The sequence below is a fragment of the Ursus americanus genome, chromosome 5 (genome assembly GCF_024610735.1).
Source record: "Ursus americanus isolate L20-20 chromosome 5, mUrsAme1.1.p, whole genome shotgun sequence".
Classification (NCBI taxonomy): Eukaryota; Metazoa; Chordata; class Mammalia; order Carnivora; family Ursidae; genus Ursus; species Ursus americanus.
In genome coordinates, this window is record NC_142131.1 from 54781513 (window position 1) to 54796863 (window position 15351).

Genomic DNA, 15351 nt, shown 5'->3' on the forward strand with positions numbered 1-15351 from the left:
TCATGATTGGTATTAATGAGACCCAGTAACGTGATCCTCCTGGGGACGCATTCTTGTCCTGACCTGGCTCATTCCCCCTTGCCATGGCTGGGCTTGTGCCTATCAGGTCCACCCTTGAGAGAAAGGGAGGGAACAAAGAGGCTTCAACCGGAAGCTAAGGACCATGGAGAGAATTTGTGGGAAGTGCCCCATTACGAGGAAACAACTCTGGCATGGGTGAGGAAAACCCAAGAAGGCAGAAGGTAGCCTCCGGAGACACAACTGTTCTACTAATCAACAACTCCTGTGCCCCCATGGGATACCAATTCCTAATGACAACAGTTACTTTTACCGTTCAACTTTCTCTTAGATACTTGCCCTTCACAATTCTGGACCATAACCTCACAGCATAGGAGTTAATGGTTTATGGAAGAGGTGTTACAACCGTAAGTAACAGAGAGAAGCAAATGTGCGGGGTGATTCTTTTTGCTTAAGTAAGTCTATGAAAGGCTGCTATTTGAGAATAGAGTCCAGTACTCAGTAATTCCCCTAAAGTAAATTAAAGAGGATGGGCCAAAGAGAAGTAGAAAGGGATGAGAAAAACACCCAGAAAGAGATCCTGAGCAAAAAGAGTATATCAAGGGTCCTCTTCTGTGCAATTATCATTATACAGGTAGATATCCCTCTTTAGTAACGGTGCTGGGTTAGATGTAATCCTGCCCTGAACCAAAAGGTCTGATGAGGGACCTCTACTGGGCCCTTCTGGCCATGATATTCTACATGACTATAGAAATTTCCATCAAAGAAAGGACTTCTGCTGCCCAAGAGCACAACAGGCATTCAAGGCTCGTGCCAGAGCCAAGCCAATGGACAACCCCAGCAAGATCACCTTTCAGGGGGGCGGTCCGCGGCCGGCCCTTTGGGGCCTGTTTCCCTTTGCCTTTGCCCAGCAATAGCTCAGCACTTCGCTCCCCATTGGGGCCCAACTTCCCCATTAGGTGCTCTGGAATCCCCTTCAGGCCAGTCTTGGCCTGCAGCTGCTCCTCAGAATCGCTCAGATCTGACAGGTCACTGTTGGTACTGGAGTCCGAGTCCTGTCTGCAAGCCAAGCTTCGCTCATCCAGTGAGAACCTTTTCACAGCTTCAAAAGGAGCTTTGTTCTCCTGTGAAAAATCTGCTGGGGAGGACAGAAAGCTGCCTGAGTGCCTGCCAAAGACGTTACTAAAGGTTTTGAGGAGGGGATTGTCCTGCTGCCCAGGCCCCACAGTTGGCCTCTCCTCTGTGGGGCTGGAGGAGAGAGTAGGCATCTCAATGGGCTGGGTGAGGCTGCTGGTGGGCGAGCTGGAGCGGCCGTTCCCCATGGCAGAGAGGCTCGGACCCCCGGTGGTAAGAGCTGAGCCCAGAACACCGGACACCAGTTTAGAGGAGTCAGTTGTGATGAAGAGAGTTTTCTTCTTTGTTAAAGATGCCGAATCTGTAGAGCAGTGGGCCTCGGGCCAGCTGGGTGCTGCCTTAGAGGTGACAATGGTCGCAGAGCAAGAGCTACCTGGTGCCTGAGATGCAAAGCTGCTGAAAGGGCTATGTTCAACTTTCTCCACAAATGCAAGGAAAGGGTTAGAGGGCTCTTCTCGGGACAGTTTAGGGGGCTGTAAAAATAGATTTTCATGACTCTCTGGGGTGCGGGCATTTAGGAGGCTCCGTGGGAAGGCTGGCGTGAGGGTGGGCATGGACTCTGCAGGCACCTTCCGATCCACAGAGCTGCCAGCTTTAGACCCTGATTTAGTGTCTGCTCCAAGAGTGGATCTGCCTTTACAGAGGCTCTCAAGGCTTTGTTTGAATGAGTCTCGACTGGAGGAATCATCAGCCAAACTCTCTGAAACGGTAGTGAAGTAGTTACTGGTGGGTAATGTTTGGGACATGCATTGAAAGAACAAGTTTTTGGAGAGATCAGAGTCTTTTTGAGACTCTGGTGCAGAGCTACAGCCAAAAGAGAAGCCCAAAGGTTTGTTCTCTGTGGCTAGAACCCCATTGGACTGGCTCCTTCCACTTCCAAAAGTCAAAGGTTGTGATGAACTTGGGAGAGATGCTCCAAATCCAGAAGAGGCCAGAACAGTATTTCTTGAATTCTGAAAAGAAGATAGCCTGAGTTAGTGATGCTGGTTTCTCTTGACAACCTTATTATCTCTTTCCTGGACCTAGGCCAATGTTTCTTGTGGATCAAATCAACTTCTCTCTCCTACAATTCCATGAAAACTGCTCCTATAACTACATCTCACCAGCATTAAGGAAGAAACTTGCCACAGACCACACAGAGGGCATCTTTAACACGGTGAGCTAGAGATAGCAGGATGTCATTCATCCCGCCACTCCCTTGGTTGTTAGACCACTGGCTGTCACAGCACTAGGATGCTGTGTAGGTTTCTTAGTTTCTATTTGGAAGTGAAGACTCTACCAGGAACTGGAAGAAAGGGTTTCTGAACAGACAGATATCAGCTTTTACTGTGAAATGAATTTAGTGGCCCTGTAATATTAATCTACTTCAATGACCTCAGCTATTGTCAAAGTTTTGATTTAAAAGTTTTGATTTATTTAAACTAGCTGTCTATCTTACAAAAGTGACTTCAGTTCCATGACATGCCCGTTGTACGTTAAGGAAAAATATTCTCTGTATTAGTCTGAAACTCCCCAAGACGGATCCTTTCAGAATCTGGCCATTTATTTATGAGTCCAAATCAACCTAAAAGTGGAATATCTGTTTCAATTAAAGTTAGACCTAAAGATGTTAAATTATAGGAAGCACACTCATGGGGCGCCTGGGTGGCTCAGTCGGTTAGGTGTCTGACTCTTCATCTTGGCTCAGGTCTTGATCTCAGGGTCCTGAGTTCAAGCCCCACCTAGGCTCCATAAATAAATAAATAAATAAATAAATAAATAAATAAATAAATAAATAAATTTAAAGAAAAAGGAAGAAAGAAAGAAGGCACACTCATCACTGAACCCTCTTGTTATCATTAGGATCTAACAAGTCTCCAAACAGGAAAAGTATAAATACTCATACACCCACCAAACGTAAGTATTCAGCCCGACAAACTGGAGATGAAAAAACATTTTCCTTTTTTTCACCTTGAAAATGGTAACTTCTGCATGTGAATAAAAGGTGTGTGTGTGTAAAGAGCAGGATACCTTTCATATATATTACACATCCATATATGCACGCAAAGAGAAACCTCCATATGCAGGTCTGAACACTTAAACCCAACTTTCAGGTAGTAGAGGATGCTATCTCTAAACATTCATTTTAAAACATTGGTAACAAAACTTATTCCAGGACTGCTTAATGGGTATCAGGCTTCCTTCCGGGGTGATGAAAATTTTTGGAACTAGAAAGTGCTGACGACTGCACAACACTGTGGATGTACTAAATACCACAGTATTATAACACTTTAAATAGTTAAAATGGTAAATTTAATGGTTACTTCTCTACAATTAAAAAAATTATTCCAGATAAATTAAACGGCTACTGTCCAAAAAAGGAGGGGTTGTTTACTTAAGGTATTCTTTAAATATGCAAGAGAAGCCTACGTTAGGACTTTCCTTAATGGTGGCACAGAGGCATGAGAACTAGGCAGGCCACCTATGGCTTGCTTCCAGGTGACATCTGCTACAGAGGCTGCCTCAGGTCATTTTAGAGTTAAAAACCTGAAGTTTGTTTGTTTGTTAATTTTAAGGTAAACTCCACGCCCAACATGGGGCTCGGAGATCAAGAATCGCGTGCTCTACAGACTGAGCCAGCCAGGCACCCCATTCTTTTTCTTTTCCTTCCCACTAATCAGCAACTACTGACTTAAACCCCCTCCCAACAAAAAAGAAGACAATAGAAGGACATAGCCCTAAGGACTGGCTGTTGTTTCTTTTTTTTTTTAGACTTTATGTATTTGAGATGAAGTGAGAGAGAGAAAGAGGGCACAAGCCGGGGGAGGGGCAGAGGGAGACGGAGAAGCAGACTCCCAGATGAGTGGAGACGGAGAAGCAGACTCCCAGATGAGTGGAGACGGAGAAGCAGACTCCCAGATGAGTGGGAGTCAGACACAGGCCCTGATTCCAGGATCCCAGAATCATGACTTGTGCCAAAGGCAGACGTGTAACCGACTGAGCCACCCAGGCGCCCCTGGCTGTTGTTTCATTAGCAGAATTTGGCCAGGAGCCTTGACACCTGCATGATTCCAACAATCCAGCATGGGTAGCTCAGGTTTCACTACTAAAGTTACCCTTTAAAAATAAATATACACATGAATGAAAAATAATTTGGATGGCCTTTCATTTTCCTTTGAATGATTAAATTTTAAATCCTTTTCTTATAAGAAAGTGATGACAAACTGATTTCAACTTAATTTTTCGGGCAAGAAGTTTCCTGGGGGCTGTGTTCCTATTTTAGATTTGACATCATAATGGAAACCTCCATTTCTATACTTTCAAATCAGATCCCAGGACAATACTTAGGCTGACACAATACCAAAATCACTGATACAGTCACAGAAACTTCTCCAACCTATTTGGAAAATGCCCTTTGAATTCACGTTTCCTCTATTCAGCTTTGCTACCCCAAGAATAACAGCATTCAGTGTGTCTCTTCCTGCAGCATATAAAACGTATAAAATGTAGTCTACTTTGTAATCCCCCTTTACATCTACACTGCCTTTGAGATGAACTGGATTTTAATTAATTTGAGCAATATGATGACTTACACAGTGGAAATCCACATAAGATTCTCACCTAGTTCTCTTGGGAATGCTGGTCAACTAACAGAGGACAAATCATGAACAGTGTGAAATTTGCATTTACAGGCCTTCTCCTCCTTTGCCTGGACCTTTCACCTCCCTCCCCGTCCCTGCACGCCAAGGATTCACAAACTGCATCTCCTAGGAGGGGAAGAACTCAGATGAAATGTATATGCCATGTTTTACCTGGCACTGTTATACCTAAAATGATTCCATCTTAAGATGTGAGCTCCTTCAAATAGGGATTTCAATTCTTTGTTTATAATATACAGTACTTAGCACACAGTAGTTTCCTATACATAATTTAAAAAATCATTTAGTATTTTGTCTTTGTATTTCATATTCCAACTTGAGGAAACAGCCAGTCTGAAAAAAAAAAATGACTAGCATCATAAATCATTCTTTGGTGACCAAAATAAGAGTCAAAAGACTGTAAGAAATGATTCTGATATTGTTTCAAATTTGACTGGGAAGCCAACTTGATGTTAACTTGTATTTAACAGAAGTTCCATTTCAGCAACGAACATGTGTATCGGATAAAGAACATAGTAAGTTGGATACTACTGTGATTAATTCCATCAAATTTTCTGGGTAAGGCTTAAAAAGAGTAAGTTAGAAAAAAAGAGAAACTTTTATGGCCATATCAAATCCTGGAAAGAAGCCTAGCCTCAAAGGAAAATATCACAGAAAATGATGAACTAAAACAGGGGATGGTAATAGCCGCTTTCACATAGCCTTAATTATAGTGTTCACGGTTACCAACACTGTAATTCATTAACCTTGCCTCTCATAGGCCTGGTAGAGGCTCAACCACTATGTGAACTAAATAGATAATTGAATTAAAAAGATTCCCCACCAGATATATTTGAGCATCTCATTAAATTGGATTTTATAATCAGTTTTTGATTAGTGCAATTGTTCAGGTGACTTTTAAGAGCTAATAAAGTTATTAAAATATACACATTTGCCCAATGAGCAGTAAAGGACTATTCAGAGTACAATTTAAGCACATCTCAGAAATACTCCTCCCCTGTGGCATTTTAGATGCTGTTTAACGTGTTAACATTAAAGTAGGGTAAAAGAATGAACCCAAATCTTGCAAATCTGCCCCTGGAACAACTCACCTCTCCTGGGGCCTGTAACCGGCTGCCTTTCTGTTTGTCCGGCCCAGTCCCTGCTGCAAGGCCAGTGTCTGAGATCCTCACCGTGGTTGGGGTGGAGCTGGCGGTAGTGACCACAGCTGCTGAAGCCACCATGCCCTGGCCAACTTGTTCCAGTGTTTTTCCTGCCTCTTTGTTTTCGGCTCCACCCACCTCTGAGGCCAAAGGTGTTTGACCTGTGGCTGTAGAATATGGAGTGAAAGGTACAGGTGTGTCCCCACCTACAGGCTCATCCTGTACCACCAGAGTCCTGCCGTTTTCTTTGGTGTAAGTGGCAAAGCGAATGTTGCGGTTAATCTGGGGAACAAATGTAGTCGGTGGCTGCTTGGCTCTCTGATCCAGCCCTGGCTCTCCACTGGCATTCCCTCCTTTCCAGGGCCCTCGGCTCGCCTCACCTCCATCGCTCCCATTACTGTCTACTTCACCCCTGTCTCCTTTTAATTTCTTTGATGCAGGGTCACACCCAGAGTCCGAAGCACTTTTCCTCCTCCGGCCATCTTTCCCCTCTATGCTCTCTCTCTTCTTCTTTCCTTTGGAAGATTTTACTGCTTTTAACGTACCCCCCTACAAAACAAAATTCAAAAAAGATTTATTACAAGGAACCTTCCATCCTGTGAAAACCATAAACCATTAGCTCTTTCCCATCTCTAGAAGCAGACAATCAAAGCAGGCAGATTGCTACATTCCATTTCCAGCTCTAAGACATCCCGTTAGTCAGAAAGCTCCAACCTTCCTGTGACTCAATTTACACACATATTCAAGATAATGGTTAGGAGAGATTAACTCACTTGGCAAAACTTCCTTTAAGTAAAAAGCTTCCTCAAATGGACTCTTTTGAGGGTTTGAAAATTTTGTGGAATTTCATTTACAAAAGAAGACTGCTAGTGCTAGGATGGGAGCTCATTTGCCCTTTGATGAAAAAAAAATCTGCTTTATTTCATATTTTCCCCTTGTGTGACTGAAACTGGCATTTCAAGTATTGAAATACAAAATCTCCTCTATCCAGAAGTCACTAAGAAAACTGGTGACAACTTAACAATAGGAAGACCAACATTTGTGAGTCTGTGACCAAAGGAAAAGTGAATCCAACAGAGACAGGTTTGGATTGCTCTTGTGGACACTGTAAATACACAAACAATCTCCAGAACTTATTTCAAATTATTAGACAAACGAACGCAAAAAGGCAGGCTACCATAGACCAAACAGCCAAAGCCCTTAGCTCTTCCAATAATTTCAGCCTATCTCATGAAATCTGACTTGTGCCTTAATTGAGAGGCCAAGCAACCTCAAAAGATACAAGATTAGAAGACATCATTCCTATCTCTAAATAAACTCCTCCCCTGACAAGGACAAGGGGAAGGGGGCTTGGAGCTCAGCTACCATGCTCTCAAGCAAGAACTTTTACCTAGACCATTATTAGAATGGTATCCCACTACAAAGCAATACTTTTTTTTCTTTTAGCTTCATTCAGGTAGCTTTCAGATAGTTTTACCCAGATAACATGTGTTGGGGTGGCAATAAGCTAGTGACATATAGTTATTTAGCCATTATTATTTACCAACTTCATTAAACTAATCTTATTACCCTTGAATGTTTATAGCTTCTTTGTACAGATCTGTATTTTTGTTGTAACCATTATTATAGCTATTGTAACTGTAACTTTTTCAAATTTTATATTTCTTCTTGCCAGTTCTAGTTCTCTATTCTCGCTTTTTTTTTTTTTTGCTGCCTTCATTTCCAACTTTTTCTCCTTAATTTTCTTCTACAGCTCTTAGTCAAGCTCAAGAAATAGTTGTTTCCCCCACACTTCTGGTAATCTGCTGCTGAAAACCACAGATCTCACCTCTTATACATCTAGCCAAGTTGCTGATCTTGGCTCACTGCAACCTCCCTGAGCAATAACTTATATGTACGTCCTACTTCTGGTGAGCAACTCACATGTGAGTAGACAGCATAAGACATGGAGACCAGTACTCTCCAGTTATATCTGACCAGTGGCATAGTGTGTGGCATGTAAAAGGTACTTAATGAATGAATGAAGAAAGGAAGGGAATTAAAAGGGGCCCAACACACCATCGAAGTAAAGCATATTTTCAGTCATATAAACAGTCAAGAGACTTATCCTACTTGTTGTAATATAATACATAGTAAAGAACTATTAAATTTAACCCTGATTCTTCTTTTCCTAACTTGATTTTGTTTTATCAAGTCAAGAATGACTGGATAAAGATGAGAAGAACCATAGACTTAGTATGACTGGCCAAGACAGCAATATCACAGAGATGCTAAGAGACTATGAGGAACATGTGGCTAGATGGCCGTCTTGTCAATGTCTTAGTGAAAGAAATTCCCATAGTATTCCTTGATTGGTTCAGGCACTGGTTTATTATGTATCTTTTTTTGGGTTATGGTAATTCTGAATGAAACAAGAGTTGGCCTGATTCATAGTAATTATGGAGTAATCCACTGTGTGCTGAGCACTGAACTAGGCACCTTTTGATTTATTTCTTCTTGGGATACAAAATTTCAGAATTCTTGGAGCTCACTACCACTTAATGGAAAGAAAAAAGATGCAGCTTCTCCATTTCTTATTACTAGGTAGGTTATAAATATTACTACCAATTACAGCTTTAACTGTCTACTGTATCTTTCAAATATACCAAATACACCTGTCCTGAAAGAATGTAAGAAGAAATAGTTAGGCCAAGATTTCTAAAATGCTTAGGCAACACAGCCATGATTAAAAGGGTTTGCTCCAACTGTACTTCCTTCTTGAGACTATATTCCCTTAACTAGACAAGACTTGGAGGGAGCAAGAAATGTAGTGGCTAGAGTGGAAACCTGAATGGTATCCATGGATAACACGCACATGAGGAATCTGTATAACAAGATAAAGAAAGACCATGAGTCTGCTCAGAGACTCATTCGACTACTGTACCTCGCTCTGAGTAGTTGAGTTATCCATCAGCATCACATGGATCAGTCTGGGATCTACGGACTTGATCTCACCACTCTAGAGTAGGAGAAGGATAGCAGAAAATATGAAAAAGGGGAGAAACAAGATTTAAGCCCTGTCCAAAGACATAATTATGTATTCTTCTAATCCATGGAATTATCTCTTTGTTTCTATTCCCCTAATAGAATGAAAGTTCCACAAAAGCAGGGTTCTCTACTATCTCATTCACTGTCAGAATAACAACATCCAAAACAAGGTCGGGAATACTATAAGCACTCAAATATTTGTTAAACTAATGAATGGAAGAATTGAGTTCAATGCCCAAGTGTCTCTTTTAGGGACATTCATTTCAAATTCTGCATCTCTAAAATCTTCCTATTCTGTACATATCAGAAAGTATTATCCTACAGAACCAAAAATCATTAAAAGAACCACTCTATCAATAAACAATAAAAACAATGGGGAGCAGCTGATTTAACACCCTGTCAGATTTAACGTGCATATCCTTTGATCTAGCAATTATATACCTAGAAATTTATACCAATAAATAATGGAAGTAGTGTATAATAATATATGTTCAAGGATATTCACCGTAGCATTATTTGCACAATGATTTAAATGTCCAACACTTTAAGATTAAATTAGTTATAATATACCCATTCAGTGGAACAGCATGCATCTATTTTAAAAGGATGAGGCAAATTTCTACGTATATTTACACAGAAAGATGTTGATAATCTACAGCTAAGTAAAAAAGGTAAATTACAGAACTATATATATTGTATAATCCCATTTATTAATAAAATATGGCTCATACACTTATCACATAAATTTGTAACGTGGAAATATTACAACACACACACACACACACACACACACACACAAGATATTTCAAAGACTATGGAATACATACCAAACTATTAATGGTGGTTACCAATGAGGGGAGTGAATATTTGCCTAGCGGAAAGGGTGGCTTCCATATCTACCTTATTTATATGTATTTCTGACATTTTAAAATGACTATTATTAATTGTTTTGAAAACTCAATAAGGAATTAAGTAAAAACATCTACGCTTACATTACATGTGACTGCAAAGGGCAAATCTGAAACCAATTCAAAGATAGCACAAATACATTTCTGTTTGCCTCAAAACACTCATCTGTTGCTTTTCCTAGAAAATTCTCCAGGTAGCTCTAGATGCTGTGCTTTATTTTTATTTACTTCATTAGAAACAATTCATTGTTTTTAGCATCTAAAGGGGAGTGGTGTAAGTATTACAGAAGCAAATCCTCACTGACTAGATTTTAAACTACTAACCTTTATGGATATGATAAAATCAGGACAATACCACTTTACATTTTTATATTAATTTTTACAGATTTCAAAGCACTTTCCAATATATTATCTCAGTTCCCAAAACAGCGCTGAGGTGGGGCTTGGAGAGTTCCTACTTATCTCTCAATTTACGGATGAGAACAATGAGGTTAAGAAAGTTGAACAGCTTTTCCTCAAGGTCATACAGTCATTAAGTGAAAGAACCAGAGACAGAACCCAAGTCTTCTAATACATAGTCAAGTGCTCCCTTCCTCGACATCACTCTCTGTAAGAGGATAGATGAATCTTAAAGGAAATGAGCCAAAACCTCACCTCAGTTACAGAGACCTCCATAAGACGGGTGATGGAGTCTTGATGGCTTACAACACCATAGATCCAACTTTCTTCCCCCTCTGGCTGGTATACTTTGACCCTGTGACCTTGGACACTGTAGGGACCTAAAGGAGAGATCAGTCAGTACTGAGTATGTTTGGCTAAGCTATAGTTCATAATTATTTCTAAAAGCATAAGGAAAACTATATGGTGTAAATATTTAGCATTTTCAGTTCTCTCGTATGGAGTTGAATAAATGAGCACTTTCAGATTTACCATACTCAGCAATTTAAAACCAAAACACAATTTTTTTTCTAGTGATCTTTGTAAATTCTGTTTATTTGGAGATTCCTTAGCATATCCCAGATCTGATTTCACCTATTGTCAATTTTCCAACTGCAGAAGTAATATAGGGAAGAGAAAGAAAACTTACAAACAACAACTACAGGTAGTAGAAAATCTATCAGACATATCTGATCTGACACATACATATAAAAAATGGAAGGCCAGTAAGTTGAGTATACTGTTAAGTGACCACAGGAACGATAATCATTTACACTCTGCTGCCTTTCAGTAACAGTAGGTGGAGAGTTCAATTTATGAGGTTTCCAGCCTCTGCACTAATAATAGTCTGAACAAATAAAGCACCTGTCTTCCAAGGAACACAGAATTTTAAAGATATTACTTTATCAGTAAGTAATGTTACCCTGCAATTTCAGCTGGCCCTCCAAGAACAGTTTCTCTCGAAGGACAGTTTCTCTCTTTTCCATATCTCATATATTTGAGACTATATAGCTAAATCATTACTCATTTTAAATACTCTCAGAACAGTAGTTAAGTTTCCTCAGTTTTTCTATACATACTCCCATACATTTCCTCCTCTCATTCTGTCCACTCTACTTTCTTCTCTCTATTAATTTTTTCCTCACATTCTTTCTGCCTCCATATTTTTCCTTGATTATTAAACATCACTTTTTCCTGATACTCTCCTTCCCCCAATAAACCAGTTTTCCTACCTTTACCCATTCAGATACAGTTTGACAGAAGAGAACCGAAGACCCTATTTCACTGAAAATCATGATTTTCAAGAGGCTCAGAAAGCAAGGGGAGTAGATGTGCAACATGAAGGGAAGGATAAAGAGTCTATTCTTTATGTGGAACCTTGGGCAAAATCTGTATCTGAACTAGAAAAAGCTAACAATTCTTTTCTTTTCATTCTTAAAAAAAACAACACGTTAACGTGAATAAGTCTGTGGACACCTTCTTTTATGAACATACCTTGCACTCTAAGTTGTTATTTACGTTAATAGTCTTTACTCCTTGAGAACTTCAGACACTGAGCTCAGTAAGGGCAGAGATTTTCTAGCTCTACTATCTTAACACTCCAATTAGGCTCCACGCCCAGTATGGAGCCCAGTGCAGGACATGAACTCATGACCCTGAAATCAAGACCTGAGCTGAGATTAAGAGTCAGATGCTTAACTGACTCAGCCACCCAGGCACCCACAAGTTTGTCCTTAATAAATATTTTAAAAATGGGAAAAAAAACCCAACAGAACAAAACTCACGACAAAATTAGATATTATGAAATGTAATTTAAAGAGGAGACAGTGGTCTGAGTGAGATCCTATTTTTCCAAACTATTCTAGAGATCTAGCTAACTGGATACTCTTGACTCTCCCCACAAAAAGCAGCACAAATGTTTAGAGCTGCATGGTGTCTTCCCCATTCTATCACTTTCAACACTGATCACATACCTGATTCAGGATTCAGGGACAGAAGACTACCTGTTCTTACCTCGGCTGAATATCTCTTGTAGCTTCTGGTCACTGATCAAAGCATTAACTGTATCTCTCAGTGCACCATGTTCCAAAAGAATCTGGTTTTGGCTATCTGTTCCCATCTGGTAAAGATAAAAGAAGAAAACAACCAAATATTAAAATAAATAGCAGTAGTATCTAACCAGATTAGAAAAATCATACCCTTGAGGAGCTCTATGCCAGCACCGCCAAAGAATGTTATGTAAAACCCTAGTCTCATGAGATGTTCTGCAAAAAATAATGATGCTAGGATCAGTTAGGTTCAGGAAATATTATATACTCTATCTTTCTATACACAGTAGTATATTAAAGGCTCTGAGAAGACATGGAAGAAAAAACTTTGTTTTGGTCAGTGTTTCCCATACATATCTGACCACAAAATATCGTATTTCACGTAAATCTTTTGGCATATTTTGGTATTTATCCAACATTTAATGAGTGCCTACTCATAGAAGCACCAGTACCCCAAAGATGAATAAGGCAAGGGTGGTGAGAGGGAGTGAGGCCTAAAGAGGGAGGAAGACGTATCAACAAAGAAATCATCATTAATATTTCACACAACACAGTTAAGAAAATACTGTCTTTGGCTGCTTCAATAAGACAGCAAAACTCTTAGAAATGTCCCAATTTTTAACCTTCAGACAGTAAACCTTTCAAGTGAGAAATAAATATTATCATCCATAAATTCTGAAACTCTAACTCAAATGCTAGTTTGTTTAAACTACTAACTTATCCCTTTTCTTTGTAAGTAGAGATAAACTTAAGCTCTTCAATATTTAATGCTGCTTGGAATCAGCCCAAACTCCCAGCTCATCTGCCACTGACCTAAGTATATAGGCGCCCTTAAGTTATACAAGCAGCTACCTCTGGGAAGCCACCTTCTGAAAAGACTCTTAGAATCGTGGTCTTAAGTCTTAAGTGGTTTCAGGGTAGGGTGGGGTGCGCAGAAGCAGAAACAAGCCTCAGCTAGTGAATGAACTTCCAAGGTAGCAGAGAAACTTTAAAAGGTACAGGGAAGGACGCCTGGGTGGCTCAGTCAGTTAAGCATCTGCCTTTGGCTCAGGTCATGATCCCAGGGTCTTTAGATCTAGTGCCACATCAGGCTCCCTGCTCAGCGGGGAGTCTGCTTCTCCCTCTGCCTGATGCTCTCCCCCTGCTTGTACTCTCTGTCTCTGGCAAATAAATAAATAAATAAAATCTTTAAAAAAAAGGCACACGGAATTATTAGGAGGAAGTACTTCTTTCAATGCTAAAAGAAAAGGGGGAACATACTTATAATAATAATAAAAAAAAACTAGCAAGGAGGAAAAATATGTTTAAGACTAGAGCAAGTGTTAAGTACCTGAAACAGATGTAATCCATTAGCATCTGACAGGAAACGCAGCTCTCGATCCAGAAGGTATTCAACAGGAACCACAGAACCCAAACCAAGTTTATCTACTAGGGGAGTGAAAGTCTGTGAAAGAGAAAGGACAAGAAATTGATTAGTACTTGGAAGAGAAAACAGACAACAATTCAACCACATATTTAACTTCAGAGAAAATACCTATTATTAATATATTTTATCCCAGTAAATACAGATAAGCTAAAGCGTAAGTCCTTAAAAACATTCCTAACCCAGCATCTACCCCACAAATAATTATAGGAAGCAGACTAGAGCAGAAAGTCAGCTCAATATACTCGTATTTACAGCTAAGAAGGACACAAAGAATGAGAAATTCCTCAATCCCTCTAGGGATCTGACTAATCTTGTCAGGCTTTAAGAGGGCTAAATTACAGTAAATTCCCAGAATAAAGACTTACACCATTATCATCTCTAGAACTCCTGAAATCTTTGTGAGATTTGTAAAATAATCACTGGTATAAATGTTTATGGGTAAATTCATATTGCTGTTTCATAAACAGCCTACAAAAGTCACCCAGGGGCCCATGTCCATTTGAGTTTCTTCTAAAAGTTCAATTGGAAATGGCCTTAAAAACAAACAAAAAGACAGTACAGTAAATGATGTTGTGTATAATCAATAGGTAAAAAATATTTGTTTTGAATATTATTTATTTACTCTGGTTAGCCATAGAATTAGATTTTTAAAAAGTAACATTTATGCCTTTACTTTGCTAACAGCATATAAACAAATGGATACTCTCAGAAGTAAACTTACAGCACTATTTTGTCAGACTGCAGAAAACAAAAATTAAAAAAAAAAAAAACCAAAAAACTAAGCACAAACAAAAGCAAAGATAAATAAGCGAGACCATAACAAACTAAATAGCTTTACGCAAAGCAAAAGAAATGACCAACAAAATGAAAAGGCAATATAAGGAATGGGAGAAATCATATATTAGGTAAAGGGTTAACACCCAAAACATAAGGAATTCATACAATTCAAAAGCAAAAAACCAAATAATCTAATTTTAAACACGGGCAAATCACCCAAATAGACATTTTTTTCCCAAAGAAAATATACAAATGGCCAATAAGTACATAAAAAGGGGATGAACAGGGGCTCCTGGGTGGCTCACTCAGTTAAGTGTTGACTCTTGATTTCTGCTCAAGTCATTATCTCAGGGTCCTGAGATCAAGCACTGCATTGAGAACGGAGATTCTCTCTCTCCCTTTCCCCTTGTCTCCCTTTCCACTTCCGTGGGCACTCTCTCTCCCTAAAAAAGTGGGGAGGGGGCCTGAACATCACTAATCATTAGGGAAATGCAAATAAATACCACCAGGAGACATCACTTCACACCTGTTAGAAGGGCCATCATCAAAGACAAAAAATAACAAGGGCTGCCAAGGAGGCAGAGAAAAGGGAACCCTTGTGAACAGCTGAGAGGAACGTAAATTGGTGCACTCACTATGGAAAACAACAGAGGATCCTCAAAAAATTAAAACTATAACTACCATATGATGCTGCAATCCCACTTCTGGGTATATATATGAAGAAAATGAAATCACCATCTCAAAAGATTATCTGCACCCCCACATTCACCGCATCATTATTCACAACAGCCAAGA

At 39.6% G+C, this 15351-nt stretch overlaps 1 protein-coding gene across 2 annotated transcripts in view; it reads right to left on the reverse strand.

Moving 5' to 3' along the window:
* The window catches only part of KDM3B (lysine demethylase 3B), a 62714-nt gene that overhangs the window by 29919 nt on the left and 17444 nt on the right, over window positions 1–15351 (reverse strand). Inside the window, exons 3-8 of one of the 2 annotated variants that reach the window (XM_045794590.2) lie at window positions 13684–13797; window positions 12319–12424; window positions 10522–10646; window positions 8856–8930; window positions 5882–6481; window positions 869–2105 (exon numbers count right to left, since the gene is read on the reverse strand). In XM_045794590.2, coding sequence (XP_045650546.1) covers window positions 869–2105; window positions 5882–6481; window positions 8856–8930; window positions 10522–10646; window positions 12319–12424; window positions 13684–13797 — 2257 coding nt within the window. The remainder of the gene's footprint in view (window positions 1–868; window positions 2106–5881; window positions 6482–8855; window positions 8931–10521; window positions 10647–12318; window positions 12425–13683; window positions 13798–15351) is intronic. The other variant, XM_045794591.2, reaches the window with a different exon arrangement.